Source organism: Magallana gigas, chromosome 10 (genome assembly GCF_963853765.1).
Source record: "Magallana gigas chromosome 10, xbMagGiga1.1, whole genome shotgun sequence".
NCBI lineage: Eukaryota > Metazoa > Mollusca > Bivalvia > Ostreida > Ostreidae > Magallana > Magallana gigas.
In genome coordinates, this window is record NC_088862.1 from 3,024,903 (window position 1) to 3,051,081 (window position 26,179).

At 34.8% G+C, this 26,179-nt stretch overlaps 3 protein-coding genes across 5 annotated transcripts; 1 reads left to right on the forward strand and 2 right to left on the reverse strand.

Annotated features, from left to right (window-relative positions):
* Positions 1-751: 751 nt before the first annotated feature.
* On the reverse strand, positions 752-8,372 carry LOC105346554 (F-box/LRR-repeat protein 18). Its single transcript, XM_034453989.2, has 10 exons — positions 8,175-8,372; positions 6,830-7,778; positions 6,416-6,563; positions 5,578-5,753; positions 4,744-4,946; positions 4,462-4,550; positions 4,012-4,165; positions 2,195-2,330; positions 1,602-1,684; positions 752-1,347 (listed from the first exon to the last, which is right to left on the reverse strand). The coding sequence occupies exons 1-10, from the start codon at positions 8,312-8,314 to the stop codon at positions 1,149-1,151; spliced, it is 2,277 nt and encodes a 758-aa protein (XP_034309880.2). The 5' UTR covers positions 8,315-8,372; the 3' UTR covers positions 752-1,148.
* Positions 8,373-9,413: 1,041 nt separating this feature from the next.
* LOC105346809 (uracil-DNA glycosylase) lies at positions 9,414-15,076 on the reverse strand. Of its 2 annotated transcripts, none has more exons than XM_066074066.1 (5): positions 14,865-15,076; positions 13,313-13,518; positions 11,958-12,005; positions 11,585-11,763; positions 9,414-10,805 (listed from the first exon to the last, which is right to left on the reverse strand). In XM_066074066.1, exons 1-5 carry the CDS (start codon positions 15,016-15,018, stop codon positions 10,526-10,528), a joined length of 867 nt encoding a protein of 288 aa, XP_065930138.1. In that variant the 5' UTR covers positions 15,019-15,076; the 3' UTR covers positions 9,414-10,525. The 2 variants fall into 2 exon arrangements, with proteins under 2 accessions (XP_065930138.1, XP_065930139.1); XM_066074067.1 differs by having other exon boundaries at positions 13,313-13,515; positions 14,865-15,075.
* A 662-nt stretch (positions 15,077-15,738) lies between these two features.
* LOC105346542 (retinol dehydrogenase 12) lies at positions 15,739-25,506 on the forward strand. 2 transcript variants are annotated; one of them, XM_034453985.2, is made up of 8 exons: positions 15,739-15,998; positions 16,437-16,619; positions 17,725-17,896; positions 20,232-20,357; positions 20,777-20,935; positions 21,654-21,815; positions 23,065-23,334; positions 23,904-25,506. In XM_034453985.2, exons 2-8 carry the CDS (start codon positions 16,440-16,442, stop codon positions 24,149-24,151), a joined length of 1,317 nt encoding a protein of 438 aa, XP_034309876.2. In that variant the 5' UTR covers positions 15,739-15,998; positions 16,437-16,439; the 3' UTR covers positions 24,152-25,506. The 2 variants fall into 2 exon arrangements, with proteins under 2 accessions (XP_034309876.2, XP_034309874.2); XM_034453983.2 differs by lacking the exon at positions 15,739-15,998 and adding an exon at positions 16,206-16,323.
* Positions 25,507-26,179: the final 673 nt, after the last annotated feature.

Sequence of the window (26,179 nt, forward strand, 5' to 3'; positions counted from 1 at the left end):
AATTAGGGCTTCATGAGGTATGACATACATGTAAATTAATATTACATATATATTATCATATTCTATAAATCAATTTCTGAGATTTTGAAATTATAGCATGCATTTTCTAAATTTAGAAATAAATACCGGTATAGACTTTCTCTAGCAACTCAACATCCTTGGCTGCAACTACATGTAAATGTACTCTGTGAACAAGCTTCAAACCAAACATCAACTCGTGGTTAATGTGAATTGAATTTAAATTTTGAACACTGGGGCACTTTTCTAACCACAAGTGGTCACACTACAACTTAAATCATATGATATATTGAATTGTTCCCTGGCCATTCTTTATAATTTTTTTTTTAAATTAACAATTAATTCAATGAAGATCTATTGAACCTAAACACGATATTCTCCTTACCCCTGAGAACCATGAATTGAATCGACTTAAATCTACCATTTATTACAAGTATCAGAAGGCGAAAAAAAGGATACTACCGTACAGTTTTATACTGGAGAAGGGTTTGAACTAACTCAACTCCATTTCTATTTACCTATCATTAGAAGGCGTGATACTTCATTTGAACAAAATTGATAGCTTTTCACCCAAGGGTAATTTGTGCCAAGTTGAAACAAAATCAAACTTGTGAAAAAAGATAAGACTTGAAGTGAATACCGGTACTGCAAACAACAAGAACAAAATCTGATCAGGAAAGCTCATTTTGGCTTTAAGTTCAGATGAGCGATTCAGGACACAAACTAATCTCACTTCTGTTGAAGATAATTTATTGATTCAAGTTACATGTATGTTATGACATACAATAATAAACTTGGCATTGACATAGCCACAGGATGATAATTCAATTTAATGCTTTGTGTCCATAAATATATAAATAAAGTAACATTTTTGGCCTTGCATTAATAAGTCATGGTCATTTCAATTACCTAGGGCCTGAGCAGTCTCTGAATTACCCTAAATAAAGGTCAAGGTCATATATATTTTTGACCCTGCATTCACTCATGTTCACACAATCACCTTTCCCTAGTTGGCCTGGTTTTACCCTTACAAAAAGTCAAGGTCACAATCACCTTTTCTGGTCATTCCCTGGTTTTACACTTGCTTTAGGACAAGGTCAACTTGCCTGGCCACTAGCTTGAAGTCAAGGTCATACAGTGACCTTGCCTGAGCGGTCTCTGGTTTTGGCCTTGACCCTACACTGTCCTGGAGGCTGTTGACAGATCTTGGAGCTGAATATGGTCAGTTCCTCCAGGTGTTTGGTGGGGATTTTGTTCATGACGTACGCTGTATCCTGGTCAAACAGAGGGTAGATGGTCACACTAAGTGCTGGCCGGGTACTCTGGAACCTAAAACAGGGACGGAGTAGTATCAGTCAAATCATGTCAAGTCTTGAAATATAGAAAAAAACTCGACTGAGCTGACAAACCTTTAAAGCATTAATTTGAAAGTGTATATCTTGACAAGATCATGATAAATATAACCATTCACAGGTATTTGAGTTCTTTACTACCCTTGCAGGACTGTACATTTCTTTATGACACACATCTTACCTTCATGTTTGTATTGTAATATTCATAAACCTTATTAACAGACATCATACCTGTCTTTCAGGGCCTTCATCAGTTTTTTACACATGGTTTGAGTTGAATCAGTGAACAGCTGTAGTACCATCAGACGAGGAAGCTATAACAACAAGATCCCACAACAGGGGTTTACTTACGTACATGTGGTTATAAGGTGAATTAAGTATTCTGCATTGAACAAACAAGTAATGCATGTTCAAAAGAAAAAATTTCAATTGTCAAATCATACTTAAAAACAAAAACTATAAAGATCTATTACTGTAGATTCCTTATTACTTAATCCTATATGTTATAAATCATGACCACCTAACTTTTGTTATGATATCATAGTTAACATTTGTCAGAAAAATAATATTGTGATTTTAAATTCTGCTAGGGATGACTCCCACAATTTTACATAGGTATGAATTTCTCAAGTTTGATTAGGAATCTACAGTATGTAAAATTTCTCCATCGGTAAGACTGAAAGCCACAGGAGCAGTACAATCATTGTGGTTCACCGTATATCATATCGTGATACATGATGTATCACATTAATGTATTGTGATACGTATCGTGTGGTAGCTGGTGATATTCACCCTTACACTGTTGTGGTTCACCGTGGACTCACCTCAGACATCAGGCCTGTCACCGCGTCAGGGTCCAGACTACCGTTCTTGGACACCACACAGAACCGCTGCAGAGACCTACACTTCCTGGCTGACCGACAAAACAGCTGATCGATGGACAAGTAGGCGTGCTCTAACCTGTGAATATAACAGAGGTTAACAATGAACAAGATTGTGTGCTCTAACCTTACCTATGGAATATTTTACAATAAATTCTTGTTGAGTTTACAGATGTCACAGTTTATTACATGTACAAGCAAAATGGCTGACAAAGGTGTGACAGTATGATACTCTTCATATTACAAAGACACAGTTTGTCATACAAAATTACTAAGTGATGGTTTTGTCTGTTATTTATAAATGTATAACATATTTCAATATTAACATGAGTACTTTTTTTTTCTTTAATTTTTGACAAAATTTTAATGACATTCCACAGATGCATTCAATAACAAAGATGAAATTGTACGTCCTGTGTAACTTTTGTGTGTGGTAAGCTATCTGTCTGCAACAAGCAAAATTTTCCTGTTTTAACTGAGATCATAGGTTTCATGTTTTTACATGCGATCAATAACACAGATTTCTGATCTTACCTGAATTCAATGACACAGAATATTTGTGTTTTTACCTGAATTTAATCACACAGAATATTAGTGTTTTTACCTGAGATTGATGACATAGAATATTTGTGTTTTTACTTGGGATCGATGACACAGAATATTAGTTTGTTTTACCTTAAATCGATGACACAGAATATTAGTTTGTTTTACCTTAGATCGATGACACAGAATATTTATATAATAGTGTTGTGTTGTGCATGTACTATGCCTAAATAGAAGTCAGGGTTTGATACATGGTGCACGAGCCGGAGGCGAGTGCACTATGTATCAAACCCTGATTACTATTTAGGCATAGTACATGCACAACACAACACTATTGTTATTATTATGCCGACTGTTGAATATACTGACGTGACGGTGCTTTGCTATAAGTATTTGTGACATTCGAGTGTTGACAAGTCCCTAAATATAATCACCGGAAAATCAAGCGTCTGTTTTTTGTTTGTTTGTTTTTTTCAAATTAATCAATTGATTTGATTGTTTATTTAATCAACAAGTTGTTGTACAATAAAAAGTCAACAAAGGTTTATGTTCTAAGAAATGAGAGACGTTTGGCCTTACCGAGAAAACTCGAAATGTTTAGCAGACGAAATCTCATTGAATTTTTTTTCTTGTACATTCTTTATCAAGCGTCATTTAAAAAAACGTTTTTGTGATTCTCATGTAAAATTTCTTTGAAAAATGTTCAGTCAATTTGTTCAAAAGTTTATAAGAAACTTTAACTTAAAAATTTCCATCAGTAATGAAGTGTTTTATGAAAAATGAATAATTCTAATTGCTTGATGTCAGTCGTGTTCATCCACGTTATATATATATAAACACCATTAGTTTAGTTAACGGTTAATGTAGCATAGCGGTAACGTGTTGGGTTTCATCCTGGAATGATTTTGGCGTCGTGAGTTCGAATACCGCTGTCGGCGCTTGAAAGATTTTCTCTCAAAACATTTGCCGTGCTCTATTTCGGCATAGTATGCTTACGCTATATAAATCCTTTGACACTATGCGAAATTAGATGAGTATGGAATATATAGTGACACACTGACAGAAGGCATAATAATAGTGTTTTACCTTAGATCGATGACACAGAATATTCATGGTTAAACTGAATTCAAAATATTCATGTTTTTACCCAATATCGATGACACAGAATATTCATGTTTTTAACTGAGATTGATGACACAGAATATTCATGTTTTTACCTGAGATCGATGAGGGAGGTAAAGTGCTGGAAGGCCTGACAGAGCTGGTTGGTGTAGATACAGTGGGCGGTCAGGCCTAGGTACGACAGGTGGAGCTGTTTCAGCTGAGGACACTGCTTAGCAATGTGTGACAGAAACGATCCACTTATAATGCCTGCAAGACAACCATCAGAAGATCCTCTTTAACACTCCATCAGACGCCAAAAGTTCGACTCATTTCTATGTTTGTGTTTGGCAAATAATTGATTATGATTTCTAGGGTAAGGACTTCAAACAATTGATTATAATTTCTAGGGGAAGGATTTGCCTTTCCTTTTTTTTTTTAAATAAACTACTTTTTTGGAGAGTGTCAGTGTAATAAATTCTGTCTCTAGAGGGAATGTCATTACAATAGAGCAGACTAGATGCCTCCTCCTATAGGCAAGAGACATGTACTCTGGTATTATGTACCTGGTAATCCAGCTAGCTGTAGGTACTGGAGATTAGAGAGTCGTCCCAGGTATGACAACTCTGCATCTGTTAGGGCATACGACTCCACACTGAAATAAATTGTACACAGAAATAACATTAGTGGAATCCAGACTTTTAAAAGGTAAAAGCAATATTTTGGGGAAACACTTTTGTTGCCAACTGAATAGGTGAAGGTATCAAGAGCAATAGACCAGACAAGTCAAAACAGAGCATGTATCCCTGGGAGTTAAACACCTTAGTACATAGACATTGGTAACTTACCATGGGACATAGACACAGGGCCGTGGTGCCAGTCCGATGGACCCTCTGTGTATCACAGGCCTGACCAGTCCAGCACTGATCAGTTCTAGGTGGGAGAGGCGGGGGCAGGCCTCGGTCAGCGACTCAAGGCCCGTCTTACACCGAGGGTACAGGGTGGAGGCTGGGTCAAGGTCAGTGTCCTCAGAGTCAGGCAAGACCGATGGCTATTTATAGACAGACAAACATTTGAGAGTTAAAAGTCATATCTTTGATAAAGCATCAATGGATTGTAAGTTTAATGGTAAGCTAAGAACTGAATCAGTTGTATCTATTGTGTCACTTCAAGATGATTTTAGATGAGCAATCTATGAAAATTAACAGAAATTGAAAATAAAGAGTATTTTTTCACTAATTCACATTTCTGTGATTTGGGTTCCAAAATAGGTCTATATATATATTAAAATTTTGTTGCAATGTTATGTTTTTAACTATTTCTGAATTGATGACTTTGATTTGAAATAAGGAAACTTATAACATATTTTTTGCAATGTAAAACTCTTCATGAATTTAATAATTGACCAGAAAACTTCATCAATGCGCTTAGGACACTGATGAAAGTTTTCATATCAATTTTTCCTTTGATATGTCGTTCAGTAGAAAAATTATTCAATTCATTTCTTATCATTTAATAAAACATTTTCAAATCATAAAACGTGAAGTCTTATTGATCAAAAATGTAAATAAAGCAACTGAAACAACGCCTATGAATACAAAACAATAACAGCAACAATATTTAAAACAGATGTGCCTTCAGTTGATGAAGATAATTTGCATGTTATAGAAAGGCAGTAGAACCTGGGAGGTGGATGCAGTGTGGAGAGATATCCGCCTCTTTTTGGCGTACTGGACCATCACCGTGGAGGCGGCCTGCTTCTTCCCGGACTGTGAACACCCCGGACTGTCCTCGGGCTCCCTGGTCTCGCAGTCCTGTAATCGTAGGCAACATGGCGACAGAGCTAGAGAGCGTAACCCTACAAACCAACAGAGATATGTCCGTAATTCAATAGAAAATCATAAATCTAACAGTAATTTTACAGAAAAAGACAAATCTATCAGTTACTCTGTAAATCAACACAAATCTTGGCAGGAGAATTGTGACAGCACTGACATTTTTACAAAGTTGTCATAAAGAAATATCTTATCTAAATCACTGACTTTTGCACAAATTTGCAAGGATGGTGAAAGCTTTAATACTGTGGTTTCATTAATATTCATGGATATCAATTTTCGTGGATAAAGTGAAAATCACTGTTTCAAGGATACGTAAATTCGTGGTCAATGACCCTAACAATACAAATTATTAGTAGAAATTGCACTTCAATGAACATTTTATTTCATGGATGAACTTAACAACGAAATCCACGAAAATTAGTATTCAACGAATATTGATGAAACCACAGTAAATGTCTTTCATAAGACACTGACCTTTGTCTAAACCTTTCTTTATGAAATGTCCTAGCTCTTTAGAACACTAACTTTTAAACAAACCTATAAGGATTGGGCTAACAAACTTTTGAACCTGCAAGGGTGGTGTTAGCAAATGTCTTTTGAACAAACATGTAAGGGTGGTGTTAACAAACGTTTGAAGAAACCTGTACAGGTTGTGTTGTAGCTCCCTGACTTTTGTACAAACCTGTTAGTGTGGTGAGGGCGTTAACAAACGTCTTCTGTAGCCCGCTGACCTCGTGGATATGAATGTTGCTGAGGTTAAGATGGACAATTTGATGGCACATGCTGACCAAGCTGCTGAAACCCTCAATGTCAAAGGTCATCTGCTGCTTCTGTGACAAAATTTCACAAAATGATCATACCCAAAATGTCAAAACAAAGTGAAATTGGTTACAATTCCTAAGAAAGCTTGAATTTTATATTATTTACTTTTGATGAAATAACTAATAAATGAATTAAGTTTCAGTGCAATATTCCAAAGGCTCTCACGCAAATTTTTAGTACAGAACTTGCACAAAGCTTTTCATGAAAAAAATCAAAATTAGGCAGTGTCAGTTTCAGTTCTGTTGTGATGCTGTATGTATATACATGCACTTACTATTGGTGCTCCAACCTGCTCTAATGCCCCCTTATGTAGATACACTAGCTGACTGTTTTTCAGATTTAAGCTTTGAAGGTTTGGACAAACATGGCCCAGAGTGGCTAGATTCATCCCCACTTCTCTACTGTCTGTTTGAGATATATTTAAATATAACAGATTCTTTTTAACAACACCTGGATCAAAAATAGTTGGAAATATGTTCTTCAGTGATATATTGGATAAGTCTAGATACTCCAAATCATCCTGAGAATTCCAGAAGTTTTTCCAGAAGTCCATGTTCCTTTCAGAACTAAAATTTGCAGAAGGATTAAGGACTGTTTTTAACTTGAGATGTAGCTTGGCTACAGACATTAAGGTCCCATAATAGAATATCCTTGCCGCTGGATCTATGGCATAATTTAGCGACAAATGCTTTAAGTTTTTGAGGTTGCTGACTTTGACAACATTTGGTTGAAGGAGAAGTTTGGGCAATCCACAGCCCAAGTTGGGATGTCCCATCACATGAAGAGAGGTCAGTTCTCGGCAGTGCTCGATGAATGAGTTCTTCTTTTGAATGAACTGTACCGATATTGATGGCTCTGTCCGTGGAGTGATCCCCACTTTGAAATGAATTGTCAGATGTTTGATATTGCACATAGTCCTCTGAGCAGACTCGGAGGCATTTAGATTATTGTCAAATTCATCCACACTGGCCACCGTAAAGGCGAGGGCCTCCAGCTTTTGGAGTGAGGACAGAATTTTACAAAGTTGTTTTGTTGAAAGACCAATGTCTAGCAGATAGAGCTGGGTCAGGTTTTTACACTTGAGCACAGCAGTCTCCACACAGCGCCCAGTCAGCCAGTAGCAGTGGTTCAGACTCAGGCTTTCTAGCATGGAGCTGTTAGATTTGATGTAGTCAGTGAACGAGGAAGGGGTGGTTCCATAGCACTGCTCAAAATCCGAATGTCTGAAATAAACACAACAATGATATGTCATTACATAGAAACACAGCAACTGAGAGAAAATTGATCTTATGATCAGAAAATCACATAATTTGAACTCAGCACAAGTTTAATAAATGCAAAGGGGAATGGGGGGGGGGATCAAAGTCGTGCCCTTTAAGAAAATGACATAAACAGAATTATTATGCAAAATCTTTGATCAGCTGTTGATAAATCAATACTACAGTATATGTACATAGACATTGAGCAGGTGGAACTCTATTGATAAATCTACAGGACACAGTATATGACTTTATCTATATGATGTAATGCGATGTTTTTGTTGACATTCCCTTGAAATCCTACGAGACAATGGTTTTCGTGGTTTACACGGAGACAGTCGAGCGATAGGAGATTCTCACCTCACGAGACTTCTGTCAAAGGCTAGCCGCCTGAAGCGCTTGCTAACGTTATATATCGTACATAGATCTTCCGCGGAAACATTCTTAAAAATTCTGATGATCAAGTCGTCTGGAAGACAATCAAAATTCGTTTCCTCCATACCACCTTTATCTCTCTCTCAGAATTCCATTATCATCAAATGAAAACATTCCGGAAGTGCGTGAAATTGTGTAAATGTTAAACTGTCCATTTCCGGTATATAGACAAATCAAAGTACTGAGAAGCACTTAGTCTCAAAGTTGGTGAAAGTTTCATACATAATCCTTTTGTAAAAAGTGCGACTAAGATCAAAAGCGAGCGCGTCCAACTTTTGTTCTCCCGAGCCATAAAACTTGGATGAGCTCATTTTTTTTCTCATTGTCATTTTTCAAATATTTTCCTTTTGTAAAAGTGAGATTATTATAAATCAAAAGTGCACGAGGTCGAAGCACGTACATTGTGTAGCAGGAATGGGTTAAATTCACATTCTATATATTCCCTATTTGCCCCTTCTTTTGTTTATAATAATATTTGGAAGTTTCTAGTTTATATACTTACATGTACTTCATGTTAAATTTAATTATATCAGAGACATTATAAATATAGAATGCTTATGTAAAAGAGACACTTATTGCCTCGAGCTCTGCTAGGGTTTGAACCCGGGTTCTCTGACATGCAAATCCAGCACTCTTCTTGCTAGCTCATAGGAATGCCATATGTGTGACTCTACCACATTTATTTTGATTTTCTGCATGGTTTCATTTTTTCCTAAAATATGGATATTGACAATTTTTTAATTCTATGTCAGATTACGTTACATATTGTACCTTCCAATTGCTGAATATATGTCAATCTAGTTGGTGAGGATCAAACACCTATTCTTAATTTATTGCGATATAATTATTTGAAATATATATTTTGGCTTTAGTACACATGCAATTTCATTGATAACATTTTTTCAGTCCAAATGCGAAAGCATCACATGTTGCCTGAGACTGATAGGTTTTGCAGCCATGATGTGAATTTGACCATAGCTTAAGACCACAAAATGAATAATTATTCAGTCTAATTATCTATACTCCATGCATTTAAATAAAGCACTGATTGATGGACTAGACTATGTTTATAATTTTTTTTGCGGGGGGGGGGTGGGGGGTGGGGGGGCATTTATCCCTTTCATCGTTTATTTGTTATACATGTATAACCAAAGAAGCTACATACCGGTACTTGATTCTAAATATATAAACAGAGTATGTTTCTCAAGAAATTCCAGACTAATGGCTCTTCAAGAGTTCTGACTGAGCATTACACTGAGTGGACTGTGCTTAAGTAGACCCCTTGCCTAATGTCCATGGTACCGCAAAACAAAGGAGAACTGGCAGTTCATACAAAACAAAGGAGAACTGGCAGTTCATACAAAACAAAGGAGAATTGGCAGTTCATACAAAACAAAGGATCAAAGCACAAACAGTTTATTATTAAATACAAAAATCTATTAATTAGTACACTATTTATCAAATCACAGTGATAAAAAGTCATAAAAACAGCAATAAAAATGTAGAAGTGAATAAAATCATATACATGTACAGACATAAAAAAAAAATTATGTAAATACATGTATCTAAAAGAGTTCAAACTACTGGTCAAGTGGTAATAATGTTTTCAGAGAAAAATATGAGATCACAAACTTCATGTAAAATGTATACAATATATAAAAAATAAGACTTTCAAAAAATAGTATATATATATAAAATAGGTCTAAATCAAAATATCTTTTTTTATGTTGTGAGAAATTTTGTTTTACCCTGCAAGCTATCACAATTTTTAACAGTGACAAAATAGTACCTATAAACTTAATAACATGAAAGTTTGTATATCTTCACACACATATTCTCTATGCATTATAACACCTGAGAGAAATAACTAGCAGGAATGATTATGACTCCTTTACAAGGAGTAATATCTGTCAAATTTTGCCCCATCAAGAAAATGAAATTTCAAAAAAAAAAAAATCATATAAGTCCTATCCTTTTTAATCCATCAACATTTACCATTTACAACATCCCCATCTTTTAAAATACAACCTACCATGTACATCTTTTTTTTTTAATTGCAATATTTGAACTGCATGAAAAATTTATGACTCATGATTTTTCAGGTCAACATCAGCCATTTTCTAATTACTACCCCAGAACTAGTTTCCTAAGAGCCAGTGAGATGAATAACACTCTATCAGCAAAAGCAAGAGAATAAAGATCCCTTTATAGGAGCACCATTACCACAACTACAGATGATTAACATATTGCTGGGATCAAGGGTTAAATCTATTGAATCAAAGTGTCCAATCAACTGGACTTTTCTTGAATTTCTTTAACTCCCCGTTGGCATTTGAGAAACATCTGCAGTTGATGAACTTTCCAAAGGACAGCGGGGATGGGTGGGCGGTTTTTATGACCGCATTTTTCTTCTGATCTATCAGTTTCTCCTTCTTGTGGGCGAAGCCTCCCCATAAAATAAAGACCACTCCCTGCTGTGTTTCGCTGACCAGGCGAATGATGGCATCAGTGAGACTCTGCCAGCCATACTTAGAGTGAGAATTTGGTTGATGAGCTCTGAAAATACAACCATGTAGTGCCAGTGGTTTTTTCATTAACAACAATACAATGTAAAGCAGCTTTTGTTTGCTTAGGAGAAAAGTTTGCAATATGTGCAAGAACCTTGTAAATTTGAATGCATGCTTTTTTTTATCATATGAACCAATCTTATATTGCTTCTTGTACATGTATTTGTTACAAAATAGATCTGTTTTCTGCTAAGCTTTAGGCTTTATGAGAGAGGACAAGCAAACTAATACTTCAGGACTGGGAACAAAAAACATGTTTATGAAATTGAAAAATGTTTATCTTATAAAAATTCTGAAATGAAAATACATGTATTTGACAAAAGATGGTCTTTGTGGAGAAATTTTTTTCAAAGTAGACTTGTATATGGTACTTTCTTTTTCTGTACGCTGGTTATATCAACTACATTCCTCAAGCTATTTATTGTATATTCCTTTTGAGATTGTATTAGTGTGTGTGAGAATATCTATGTGAAAAATTTGAAATTTGCAAATAAAAAACCCCCCAAAAAACGTGTTTATTTGTATCAAATTATTAAGAAAGAAAAAAAATATCAATCAATGTTTTTTTCCTTCCAGCGCTCTGCTATATCCAAATTGAAAAGGGGAATAACTCAATATTAAAATTTTTAGTTAAAATACAAAAAGTTATTCCCCTTTGCATCTTTTGCAATTAAATCAAAAATAAATTACAAATCTGTCGCCTTATTTGAAACTTTCAGCCTGTGAAACAAAAGATAATTTATTTCTGTATTTTGTTCAAGTACTCACGTCACAGTCAGTGTAGCATTCAACAGTAAGACCCCATTCTTTGCCCATTTTTCCAAGCAGCCATGATCAGGGGTTATAAATCCGTCTATATCAGGATCCGCATTGAGCTCTTTGTAAATATTCTTCAAAGATGGTGGTACCTTCATGTCTCCGGGAACTGAGAAAGAAAGTCCCATTGCCTAGAAAGAGGTTATCAAAGTTTGAAATACCGGTATACAATTTCGAATTATCAATATTTAATATCAAAAACTTTATTATAATTATTGGAAATCAGTCAACCACTTTCCATCAAACAGGGTATTAGATTGTTTTGCATTGTAATTTTGATTTGAGCAATGTAAATTTAAGTTTTAATAAGATAAGATTTTTTTACCTGTCCGTCATCGTGATAAGGATCTTGACCCAGGATCACAACTTTGATCTGTAGTAATAGAAAATACAGACATATTAATGGTAATTAAAAGAAATGACATCTATTTTTTCTTTATTATACCGAAAATTATGATATCTTTGTGGAAGAGATGTCATTTCTTTATTATACCGAAAATTCTAGCTGTTCTTATTTCTTTACATTATCATGATTATACAAACTATTAAGATCATTATAAATACCCCCACCCCTTCAAAACTATTTACACATAACAATGAGCAATATATTAAATACACGTCTTACACATATTGACATCCTATGTTATTACATATTTAAATAAAAAGTATCAGTTTTTCAAACAAGTTGTTATTGCTAGGTTGTCAGAATTAAACATACGAATTATTCTTGCTAAGAGAGCTGAATTCCTCCTCTCTTGGGAGAGAGTGGTCTACATTATGGAACTTGTGAAAAATCCCAGTTGTTTTTTAGTACAATAAAAATATGTTTAAATCAAGCTGAATCTAAAAAAAATGAATGCTTTTATTTGATTACGAGGGTCAATCACAGATATTCTGAGCTGAATTCCTCCTCTCTTGGGAGAGAGTGGTCTACATTATGGAACTTGTGAAAAATCCCAGTTGTTTTTTAGTACAATAAAAATATGTTTAAATCAAGCTGAATCTAAAAAAAATGAATGCTTTTATTTGATTACGAGGGTCAATCACAGATATTCTACTCTCTTTGGTATTGTTTGATGTTCAAAATACATCAAGCATAACCCCATAAAATGTGTTAGAGTTAAACACAAATGTGCAAATATTTTTTGACTTATTTTATCCACCATTGAGCATTTTCACAGTGTTTATCAGCTTTTTCCCCCGAGTTAGATCCATACAGCTAACAGTTTATCCTTTTTGTTGCGCCGTGACTTCTGACAATATCAATGTTTTTAGTCAATTTTAAAGAGGACTGTATGTCAACTTTAGTTACTGATAACATGCACTTCAACAAATCTATTTAACCCTGCATTATTTGGTACAGAGAATATCATGACAATTTTGGAGTTTAGGTTTCAGTATTTATTGGTTTTTAGCCCAATTTATGGAGTTATTACTTTCAACATAATATGACACAACACAAAGTTTGACCTTGCGCCGCGACCTCATTTTTGCATGATTAGATTCTAAATAATTCTTAGAAATAAACCTTTTTTTATTTCAAATTGTTTGATACAATTGCTAAATTATGTCCACTGAATTAAGTGATAATATGACGTTAATTAAATAACATAGCTTTGGCAAAAGCCTTCATATTTTTTTTATTGACCCTCGTATATATGTTCAGATTGTTTTAATTACTTTGTCCAGTGGTGTCATATTGAGGGCGTTGAATATGAGGTCCGTGGGTGGGTACACACTGTCCCCTCCCTGATAGTGCTGGGTCAGCTTCTTCTCTAGTTCCTTGACGTAATCCTTTTCCAGCTCCTCAGACAACACCTCTCTCCATCCGTCATTTGTGATGAGGTCTGGTAAACTGAATGAGAATGTGCCACTGGTCCCAGCTACTAAAGAAATTCTGAAGTGTCAATGTTGGATTTGTGGGGCTATACCAAATACAAAGGTAAGTGTTAATGTACAAAAGCTATTATATAGGTTGGTACATGTAATTCAAAACCAGTTCAAAACTCTTAACTTTTAATTCCACAGAGGTTCACTTTGATTGAAATATATTAGAAGAGGAGGAATGATCACAAGTGGGCCTGCACTCCCACCCTACCAACGCTAGGAAACCAACCCTAGATACCAAATAAGCTATATTAAATTGTTTTTTAACCCAATATAGCTACTGTAATCTCAGCGAGATTCGACCAGACTGAAAAATTTTGACTGATATCTCAGCCAGATTGTCAAACATCGACGAATCTGGCTGAGATGACAACTACTGCTGCTAGCTGGATTGTAGCTCCAGGTCTGAAAAGTGCAATATTTTGTGTGCCATAAATTGCTTTTTTTACTATTGGAGGAACTGTATAAGCTTCCAGGTCATCCATCTGAATTTTTTACTGATGCTTTCCTTCAATTTCTAGAAGCAATTATTTTGATAGTAAAAACAATGCTTGTATCTCATGATAATAGAAATGCATGGTAAAATAAATTAATTATTTTGATAGTAAAAACAATGCTTGTATCTCATGATAATAGAAATGCATGGTAAAATAATTAAGATTAATTTGTCAAGCTAATTATTTGGCACACTGGAAAGGTCCTTAGCCTAAAGGTAAAAACTATTTCTTCTAATCGTCAATAAATTATTTTTTCATATTATTATAACTTGTAACTTAAAGTGTAATAACTATTGATGTGTCATCTGAGAAGTGCAGCTTGCAGATAACGTACATTTATCTTTTTATATTTGGCGACATCTGTTTTGATGCATTTTTAAGAATAATAATTTCCTTGTGACACCTTTTTTTTTGACAATATGAAGCATATTTGTGAATATCCAATAGTGATTTTTTTTTTTTAAGTGCATTGATATTATTTAAAAAATAAATTTGTTCCTTTTGACAGGCGACAGTAATGTACATTTAAAACTAATTGATTTTTATTTAATAAGTTGAATACAATCTGGCCTTTTATTTCTGCAATTTGTATTCGCCTTCTTATAGGATGCTTTGTGCCAAATTTGGTTGAATTTGGACTGGTGGTTTTAGAGAGGAAGTTCAATATGTGAAAAGTTTATAGACGGACAGACGGACGGACGACGGGTGATCAGAAAAGAGCTAAAAAAAACAAGGTGCCGAATTCACCAGATTCACAATGCCGAATTCACCAGGTGCTGAATCACCAGTTGCCGAGTTCACTATTTATGCTGGTGGCGAATTCACCATATACTGAATTGACTTGTTACCGTTCTTGGTAGCTGTTTGTTTTCCCTTTTGTTTTCCCTTTGTGTTAATGCTCTTCTTGGCTTTCTGTTTCGGTTTCTGTTTCCCAACATTTTGTCGTTTGGCGGTACCAACACTGTCGTCTTTCGTAGGATGTTTACGTTTTCGGCCTGACATGTTTTGAAACCGGAAATGCCCCAAATCTCAGACATGTCGGCCCAACGACACCTCGGCCCAACGATACTTCGGCCCCAGGACACCTCGGCCCAGACGGGTCGGCCCAAAATTTGAGACACCTCGGCTCACGTAAAAGACATCTCGGTTCAAGCAAAAGTAAAACAAAAATATTTGATTTAAATGTTTTTATTTTATTAACATATATATTTTATCAAAATATTACATATCAAAGACGTGTAAAAGAAATTGAATTATTAAAAAAAAATGAGACCATTAAGTTCTAATTGTACAGCTGTTGACCAAAAAAAAAAATGAGACGCGTGACCATCCAATTAAACAAATACACAGAGTTTGATGGACAGGTTTAGTCATACATGCAAGTGTGACCCGATGTCCGAAGTTATGCGCGCTTATTGTACATATCGATGTAAATTTAAAAACAAAATAACGATATACTATTAATCATTCAGTGTTGATTAAATAAATATGATCATACTAATTTTAAATATAATGATCATGTGCGCGTCTTGTACGAACATTTTGATGCTAAATATCATCTGACAATTTTATCACATTTAATCACAGGTAATCCTTGATCGTTAATAATATTTATATAATATATTGAAATGGGGCGAAACCACTCGGCGCGAAACCTCTCAGCGCGAACAAGTGATCGGAGCGAAACCACCCGTTACCCCACTGCCCTAGAACACAGGAAGTTGATTTCAAGCGAAATATAGTTCTTAAAACTCCTATCGTATTTCAAATATTCGTGGTTTCTAATCACTTTACAACTTAAACTTTTCACGCTGATATTACACTCACTTTCACATTTATTGAAATAAAACACTTGATTTATCCCTTGGACTAATTGCATTATTGATGCGTAGAAAAATATTTCCCTTTGTTTACTTCCGGAAAGCCGCCAAATCGCAGACATTCAAAGAGAAACAGCATATTCCAGCTAAAGCATTGTCAAGGTACTGTTTAATGATATATAGTGTAATTCTGTAATTTATGTACGACATGTAAAGTACATTTTTCAAAAAAAGAAGTGCAAAGTACCAGTAATATCAGTATTGCACATTTGACGTTTTCCAAAATTATGCAACATGCATTCACACATGTGTATAATGTGTCACGTGTTTTGGCACCAACACCCTTTCTTAAGTAAACATGGTAAATGACCGCCCTGGTCCTGTCAATATTCCGTATTATTGTTGATCTATAACCACATATATATGAACATTGATACTTGCTGTGAAAAAGGATGTTTTTGTGCTTTTAAAAATGAACTATAAACATGTATGATAAAAACGTTCTAATTTCCGATAGAATATAGTTGTGAGAGTTGAAACACAATTGCAAGAATTAATAGATTTTAATTGCATCTAAGAGATAATTACATCCTGTTTCAGACAATGACAGGCAGAGTAATCATCATCACGGGGGCCAACTCAGGGATCGGGTTTGAAGCAGCCAAAAAACTGTGTGAGGCGGGGAATGACGTCATTTTGGCCTGTAGAGATGAAGTCAAAGGGAAAGCAGCAGTTGAGAATATTCTCAAGGAAAATCCTAATGCTCTCGCAACATATCTTCAGGTAGTTTAAATGTTTAAGTACAAACACTTGAATGTGGTTATTTGTGACATATGTTGGTAATATTTACTTCAGTCATTTCATCTTGAAGTTGTCCCCCATCCTGATACAGTTGTCTGGTCAATTTTTTGTTGTTGTCCATCTAACACTCTTGTCTTTACTTGGCCTTATTCAATGTTTTGACAGTTGTTTGGTCTTTCTGTTTGGTCTTTTTTAGTCATGTCTTTACTGATGTGATGAAGTTCACCTGCCTTCTCTCAGTCTTAATCTTGGTCTTGGCACAAGTTTTTTGTTGTCCATTTTTCCCGTCTGTCTTTACTTGGCTTTATTCTATGTTTTGACAATTGTTTTGAAGACCCTTTGGATTTTTGTGGTCATGCCTTACTAATCTTACTAATGAAATTTTTCTGTCTTCTCTCAGTCTTAATCTGTTAATCTTTGTACCGGTATACTGATGCTATTGAGAGGAGGTGGGAGATCATTGCGTTCTTTTTGTCATCTTTGGGGTATGAACATTGCTGTGCTCTTATTGCAAAGTAACAATTCATCCTGAATTTTGTGGTTGTAACATGTTGTGCAGGAGACAATACCTCTGATATTTTCAAAATACTCCCAACTTTGGAGAGCCATACCTATCTTCATTAGTGCATTTTCAATGTGTATAGCGGGGAAACTGCAGTTACATGTTGAATAGAATTCTTTGTTAGTTATGATATCTCAGAATAATATTTAATATAGAGAAGATAATATTCATATTCACATTCAGGAACATTGACATACAGATGAGCTCATGAATCATAATATGAGCGAACTTTTGTGGTACATGTACCGCACTTGTTAGTGATGCTAGTAGTATGTTGCCATTTTATTGGGAGAGACATTCTCTACCTCCCAAAAAAAGATTTTTTTTTTATTTTATCAAGTTGTGATGTTGAAATAAAAATGACTATATTCAACAAAATGCAAATTTAAAAAAAAAAATTGTATGGAAGATGAAATATCAAAGCATTAATTGACCATCCATGCACCCAAAACATGCAGAATCTTACAGTGAATTTTAAACTTTTGATAGGTAGATTGGTAATTGGTTTGATGTTTTCATTGATAGTTAGACCTGGCTGATATGGCATCCATCAGGAAGTTCGTGGAGGACTTTCACGCCTTGGGGAAGAAACTGAATGTCCTGGTCAACAATGCGGGGCTGTTCCTAAAGGGCGATGACCGGGTCAGACAGTTCACCAAGGACAACTTTGAGCTGACCATGGGGACCAATCACCTAGGTATGTCATTGACCCAGACCGTTAGATATACCCTTGACTCTGGGGATCAATTTGTCTTTGACCCTTGACCATAGGCACCAATCACCTTGGAATGTCATTCACCCCAATGACCCCATACACTTAAATATACCCTGACCTTGGAGATCAATTTGTCCTTGACCTTTGACCATGGGGATCAATCACCTAGGTATGACCCTGACCCCTGACCCTAGGGACCAATCACCTAGGTGTGATCAGAAGGTTGGCCGGGAAATATTGGTATCGGGAGTTACCGGTGGTAAACATGGTAAATACTGGTACATCTATTATATTCCTGTCCTGGTAAATATTACTGATTTTCACTAAACTGGGAATTAATGGAAATACAAAACTAAATTCTTCATTTGTTTGATTTTTTCAATGAAGACGTGTAACCATTTAGCCTTGCTGTAACCTTGATGAGAACCAATAGCTGGTATGACAAATTCGTTATGGATAACATTGACCTACCGTAATGTCTCGTGTATAATACGCATCCCCAAAGTTGACCAAAAAATGGCGAAAAAAACAGCAGGTCCTATGTATAACACGCACCCAAAAAATGGCGAAATCAACGGCTGCCATTTTCCCCCAAACTATCGATGTTTCATGTTAATTTTATAATCCATGCGCAATTTCTTTAATTTTGAGATCGGAACATAGCACAGACGATGAAAATCGACGGCCGCTATTTTTCCAAATAACTATCGATGTTTAATGATGATTTTTTAACCAAAGTGTAATTACTGTAATTTCGTGATCGGAACATGGCCTAAGCGATATTAGAGTCAAAGTTCTTACACTTTTAATTAAAAAGGACGGCATGATTTACATGGGCAGTATCAAATATCATTTGACACTTTGTAAAGAGTTTCTTACAACATCGGAGAAGTAGAAGATCATCATACGTAGAGAAGAACGGCAACCGAGCTTAGTGCTTAAAAGTAATAATGTTTGCAGACATAAACCAGAAATGATTTAATTGATAAATTATAGTCAAACCCTATGATTGTTGTTTAAATAAACATTGTGAAGAAACGTACGTATGTCGTATATCGTCATTATCAAGTCGTACAAATGATCGATGTAATTTTAGCAGTGTCTATGTAAAGCAATAACGTTTAACTGCATAACGGGACACAAAGTAATTAAGTTTAATAAAATCAGAATAATTGCTTATCTACATGCACTTGAAAACACCCTGTGAAGTCCGACATGAGAGAGGTGCATGCTTCTGACACAGGAAATTGTTAACAAACATTGACCATGCGCCGAGTCAACAGGTGGCTGCTTACGTAATGGCGAATACACTGGCCATATTTAAACTTGTTTGATGCAAGAATTAGTGTTAAGAGAGGATAAATATTTTAATACATGGGGGGAAAAAATTAAGAATAAGGTATTTCTGATGCAGTAAATTTAGTATACACTCATTTAATTTGCATAACTTGCTATATCGACAGTCACTACTCCCGTGGTATCAAGAATCACGGCTTGAAAAAATGGGGTACAATTTTTGTCCTATGTATAACACGCACCCCCCACTTTTGATCAAATTTTGGCTGAAAAAAAGTGTGTGTTATACACGCGACATTACAGTATATATTATATTGCACAATCGTTATTGGAATGCAAAGTGATGGAATGAACTTTGTAACCTAATAATGGAATGCAATTTTTTTCGTTAGCCAAATTATAGTATGCATGGCTTACGTGCAATATTAAAATGTCACAGAGAAACACACATTAGATACATAAGTACATCCAAGGTTATATTAAAACATGCAATACATGACTAATTGTACAGCACCTGTGACCATGCAGAGCTATCAAACACAGACACAGGTTTGCTGAATATGACTAATGATGACAACTTGTTTACAACTTGATTTGGATTTTACTGTGCCTGCATCCTGCACCTGGAAAATCCCAGTATTTCCCACCATCCTGTTAATCATGAGTATTTTCTGCTTTTTTGCTAACCCTGTATGCCCCTGACCCTGGTGACCAAGCATTTAAGTTTGTCCCTGACCCCAGGGATCAATCAACTAGGTATGTTCCTGACCCTTGAATATGGTGACCAATGACTTAGGAATGTCTGTCCCTTACCCTGGGGACCAATCATCTAGGTATGTCCTTGACCCCTGACTACCAATCACCTAGGTATGTCCTTCACCCATTACCCCTAACTCTGGGGTCTAGTCCTTAGGTATGACCTTGACCTTGGGGACTAATCAATTCAGTTTATTTCAGACCCATTTTCTTTTACTTTAGTAATGTATATATTTAGTAAGACATGATCTTGTGTTTTTGACAGGCCCGTTCCTTTTAACGCATCTTCTCCTGGAAGACCTGAAGAAAACTGGGAAAGAGACTGGAGACAGTCGGATCGTGATGGTGTCTTCTTCACTACATGATGTCAATGAGAGGATGAACAGAGGCTGTAAGTTTGTTAATGGGGATCCTGATGTACATTTGTACATATTACACAGCCTTGTGCGAGATAGTTCTAATATATACTGATGTAAGGTTGTACATATGCATCCTAATATAAGGTCGTACATACATGTACTGTGGTTTCATCAGTATTCGTTGAATACCAATTTCCATGGATTTTGTTGTTAAGTTGATCCACGAAATTAAATGATCATTGAAGTGCAATTTTTATTAACATTTTGTATTGATAGGGTCATTGGCCACGAATTTACGTATCCTTGAAACTGTGATTTTTACTTTATCCACGAAAATTGATACCCTTGAATATTAATGAAACCACAGTATATTGCCAGATGTAATGTTTTTACATTAATAACATGAACATTAATATTTACCGGGTAGTAAATTTATATTTCTTTTAAACAGCATCTGTCCTAGACCTGGAGAATTTCTTCTTGGACAAAGAAGGGACATATAGTGGACAGCAGGCTTATAAGAACTCCAAGGTTGCCATGGTGATGAGTACCTACTCCCTAGCCCAGCAACTTGAGGGGACCGGGGTGTCGGTCACCTGTATGAACCCAGGTAAGGTCAGGTCAAGGTTAAAGAACAGACCAACATATCAGTCCTAATATTAAATTGTTCATTTTGATTCTTTTTCTTTCTGCTTCATGTACAGTTCAGACATTTTGATTTGTTGATATTTGTCAAATATATGCAATTACTTGAACTTAGTTCAAGGACAAAGAACAGACCAATACCTTTCTTATCAAAGTGGCTCAATTTTAATGAGTTTTCAGATACTATTTCTATAAATAAACATCCACTAAAATTGTGAAACACATTCTTTATTCCTTTTACAAGGAAGCAAGTCAACGAAATCACATCCAATTGAAAAAATTGACAATATAAGAAAATATGCCCACATTAAATGATTCCACAGTAGTCCACAGTGTTGCTCAACTCCAATATTTTTGCAATTTGGCAAAGAATGATACTAGTGACATTGATAAATTGTTTGTTTTAACTTTACCATCCAACAATGCAAATGAAGTGTATACTGTGGAATATTTAAATTTCGTGGGGGCCAATTTTCGAGGATTCCTTAAATTTTACAGGTTTGTAGGGACGTAATTTCGTGTATTCTCTTAAACCTACAAAGGAAATATGACTCTAATACCCTAATTTATTAATTCGTGGAGAATGTTAATTCGTGGATGAGAGGTACCCACGAATTCCACAAAATTTGAGCCACCACGAAATCTACTGATTCCACAGTAACAGAGACAAATTTTTGTTGAAGGTTTCATTCCTACCACGGATTTGTCTAGAGACGCATCATCGGTCGCACGATTCATGTTGCGTTATCTGATGGCCCCGATGTTTAAATTGGCAAAAATTTCCCGAACAGTGGACCATGGAAGTAAAATGATCGTAGATCTGAGCATCAGTGAAAAATACAAAGGTATGGGACAACAAGCCTTAAACTGTCAAAGTAAAAATACAAAGGTATGTGACAACAAGCCTTAAACTGTCAAAGTAAAAATACAAAGGTATGTGACAAAAAGGCATAAACTGTCAAAGTAAAAATACAACGGTATGTGACAACAAGGCATAAACTGTCAAAGTAAAAATACAAAGTTATGTGACAACAAGCCATAAACTGTTAAAGTAAAAATACAAAGTTATGTGACAACAAGGCATAAACTGTCAAAGTAAAAATACAAAGTTATGTGACAACAAGCCATAAACTGTCAAAGTAAAAATACAAAGTAATGTGACAACAAGCCATAAACTGTCAAAGTAAAAATACAAAGGTATGTGACAGCAAGGCATAAACTGTCAAAGTAAAAATACAAAGTTATGTGACAACAAGCCATAAACTGTCAAAGTAAAAATACAAAGTAATGTGACAACAAGCCATAAACTGTCAAAGTAAAAATACAAAGTTATGTGACAACAAGCCATAAACTGTCAAAGTAAAAATACGAAGTTATGTGACAACAAGCCATAAACTGTCAAAGTAAAAATACGAAGTTATGTGACAACAAGCCATAAACTGTCAAAGTAAAAATACAAAGTAATGTGACAACAAGCCATAAACTGTTAAAGTAAAAATACAAAGTAATGTGACAACAAGCCATAAACTGTTAAAGTAAAAATACAAAGTTATGTGACAACAAGCCATAAACTGTTAAAGTAAAAATACAAAGGTATGTGACAACAAGCCATAAACTGTTAAAGTAAAAATACAAAGGTATGTGACAGCAAAGCATAAACTGTCAAAGTAAAAATATTCAGAGAAATATTTGTAATGGGGTAACAATGACTTTTTGTTGTTCAAGCAATATCATGAAAATGGACCTCACTATATTTCTCCATCAATGTATATATTTGTCATCTGACTGTTTATATAAAAACTTGACTTTATTTGGGAAAGATAAAAATACATCAACTGGTAAATTCATAGTTTCAATAATTTTAAGAATTTCTTGCCATTAATGTTATGAAAGGAGAAAGAAATTCAAGACATATGAATTGTAACCAGACTCAGTCAATCATAGTAGAATTTCTTGTGTTAATGTTATCAAAAATTGAAGATATTCAAGACTTGTTAATACACATGTAGAATAATCTAAATTTAAACTTTATGCAAGATTTTGTAATGGGATTGAATCACAATAAACATATCAATTTTGGTTTTTTTCCCATAGGTGTTTCTGGAAAATATTTTGACGACTTTGAGGAAAAAGAATCTTCTGAGGAATCTCGTGACGAGGATCTCCAGAAGAGGCTGTATGAGTTGTCTGCCCGTTATTGTTGTCTGGACGGGTACGAGGCTCTGACCGCCCCCGCTCCTCCGCCCCCAGAGGAAAAACCCGTCAAGTCACCCAAAGCCAAGACACCAAAGAAAAAGAGCAAGGAAGAGAAAGAGGAAAAAGAGGCAAAGGAAACAACAGAGAACGATCAGAGTCAGGGCAAAGGTAGGAGGGATCGTTACTAATGGATGTTGGGCCAAACAATTTGAGTATTGGTTCTTGGATCTGGCTACATTAAGTCTAATGGTGCCACAGTATATGCATTGCCATAATCAAAATGGGATAACTCATTCTTTTCATTTTAAGTAAAAATATAAAATTTGAGTTTAATATTGTCCATTGTGAATCAGAAAATTGAATTAAAATACCTGCCCGCTATATTACTTTTTGAAATTTTGGCCCTAGAATCTTTAGAATCTTAATGTAGAGCATTAAGGTATCACGGTATGGGGATAGCTTGGCTTATCAACCCAAAAAGGACAAATTTGGCAGTTTCAAATGCATAAATGTTCTTAATGTCATTATGTCAATTAAAAAATCCACAGTATTAACTTACCAGTGCTTGGTTGGTATAAAAGAAAGTCTTGTAGTTTACACATTTAGCAAGATTTGAGAATCATTTACTGTATATAGTAATATTCACAAATATATAGAATTGTAGAAATGTGAGACCAAAAGCATTAAGACATATAAATGAGAATTAGTATTATTGACCTTGGCTTGTTATTTTTCAGGTGGCCCAGATGTGGAGGGTATTAAGTTTGTTGATGAGGAGGACAAGCCCGAGGAGGAGAAACCTGAGGACAGAGACGGGGAACCAGCCAAAGTCACGGTGACCGTGGAGGACACTTCTAAAGGAGAGGACACCGGGAACCAGGGAAATGATGGAGAGATAAAGAATGAAGGAAAGACAGAAGAAATAATGGAGAAAGGAAAGGCTATAGAACAGGAGGAGGCAAAAGTAGAAGTCGCCGCACAGTGAAGATGAAGACGTCTCTCAAAACACTACCATTCATAACCTCAGATACCAAAGTCTTGTAATCGTGTTTATGAGTTTAAAGCTGTATGTTGAATGGTATGATGTTTTCTGTAGGTTAAAATGAAAACTTTACTTTTACATATAACATTTTGTATCCTTAATATTTTTCCTGAAGGTAATATTTTCATATGACATATTTGGTGTTTAATATTTTTTTTCATAACTTGAAATCCAGATATAACATGAAGTATGTTTTAGCTGACTGGTGAAGAATCTTCCATTATAAAATGTGTTTGAGAAACTTACTGCTGAGGCAGGCTTGTAATAAAGCTATCGGTATGCTGTCAAAATCATACCATCACAAATGTTTGTTTTTATAAATCATTGGCATTACTGGGTGCAATTTTGTTTCATGGACATTGAGTCATTTAGTCAAACCTTGTTTGTATACACTGTATATTTATATGTCATTTGAACAAAATCTTATTATTTTAAAAAAAAAAATTTTTTTTTTGCTGTGACATTATTTTATACAATAGGATATTTCAGTATTGTACGGTGTATATTTGAGCTACATAATCTTGCATAATTTAATCAAATGAATTTATTTTATACACATATTTTGTCTAATACATGTACTAGTCTAGTTTATGAGATACCTTTACCAAACCGACTATTTAAATGTCTTGTTCAGTGTTTAAGTGAAAACTGTGCCTTGCAATCATGATTGTAGACTAAGAAATGTTTTTTTATATAGATTTTGAATACAAATAATAGCTGAATCTTTTTAAAAAAAATTAAGGTAGGATTTCTCATGTACATGTTGATGTGCTTTATAAAAAAATATAAAAGTGTATGACCTTCCAAAAGTTGTCCAGGTAACTATCCCTCCAAAGTTGTTTTTTTTTTTTTTTTTTTTTGTGCTATTTCAGTTTATCTAGTTATCTACGCATGAGTTTATACCACTGTGTTTCTAACTGTATTTATTATCATGTGACCTAATTGACCAATTTCAATGCATTTTATTGAACCCAAGGTTGTAATTTTGTTATGCCGCTCTCTTTTATATCTCTGTCTCCTGTACATTTTGACATATACCAGTAAATTTACGTTTACATTTATGCTTCTCTTGGTCTGTAACTTATACATTACATGGTCCTCCTAATTACCCACACCAATTTTATTGACCTTATAGAAATCCTTGTTGTGACTTATTTATAAAACAATACCATGTACTTGACAGCTTATTGTTCTTTTACATTTAATAATTACCACAAAAAATAATGATTATACACAATGCTTTTGATCATGATATAATTTTGTTGTAATTATGGCAAATAAAAGTGAATATATTATTATACTGATCTTCAAATGCTCTATTCAGTAATCATTTTATCTATATTCGTATAGAAGAAATAACATTGTTTTTACGTGTAGTGTATACACTTTGATTTCACAGAGAACGTGCACAGGCGCTTGTTTCTTTGACAAAACTTCCCCCATAGTATGATATTAACGTGTTATTGCATGTATATTATTCTATGATATTTACATTTTCAAGTGTCTTTGCCTGTGATAACACTACGTATCTATTTTGTACTATTTAACCCATAACTTCAAATGACGCCAAATTGAAGCGCCAGCGGGGTTTGCTTATTTAATGGTACGATTTCTTAAAAGTATACAGATAAAAGGAATAAGGAATCATTCTTTGAATATTATGAGGTGATAATTTCGGTGGGGGCGTGATCAAATTTATCATAAAGCCCTTCGGGCTTTATTGGATTTGACCCCGCCCCAGACCGAAATTATCACCTCATAATACTTAAAGAATGATTCCTTATTCCTTAATTAAAGTTGAACTTATTACAGAAACAAGCGCCTATAAGAATGTGGACCAAAAACATTCTTCTTTATAGAATTATATCATGGGGAAAATTACCTTTCAAGAATAAAAAAGTTCTGCATTGTTAAACAATACTTTTTCATTAATGTCATCAAACTTACGATCTACATTTAATCGAACAAAAA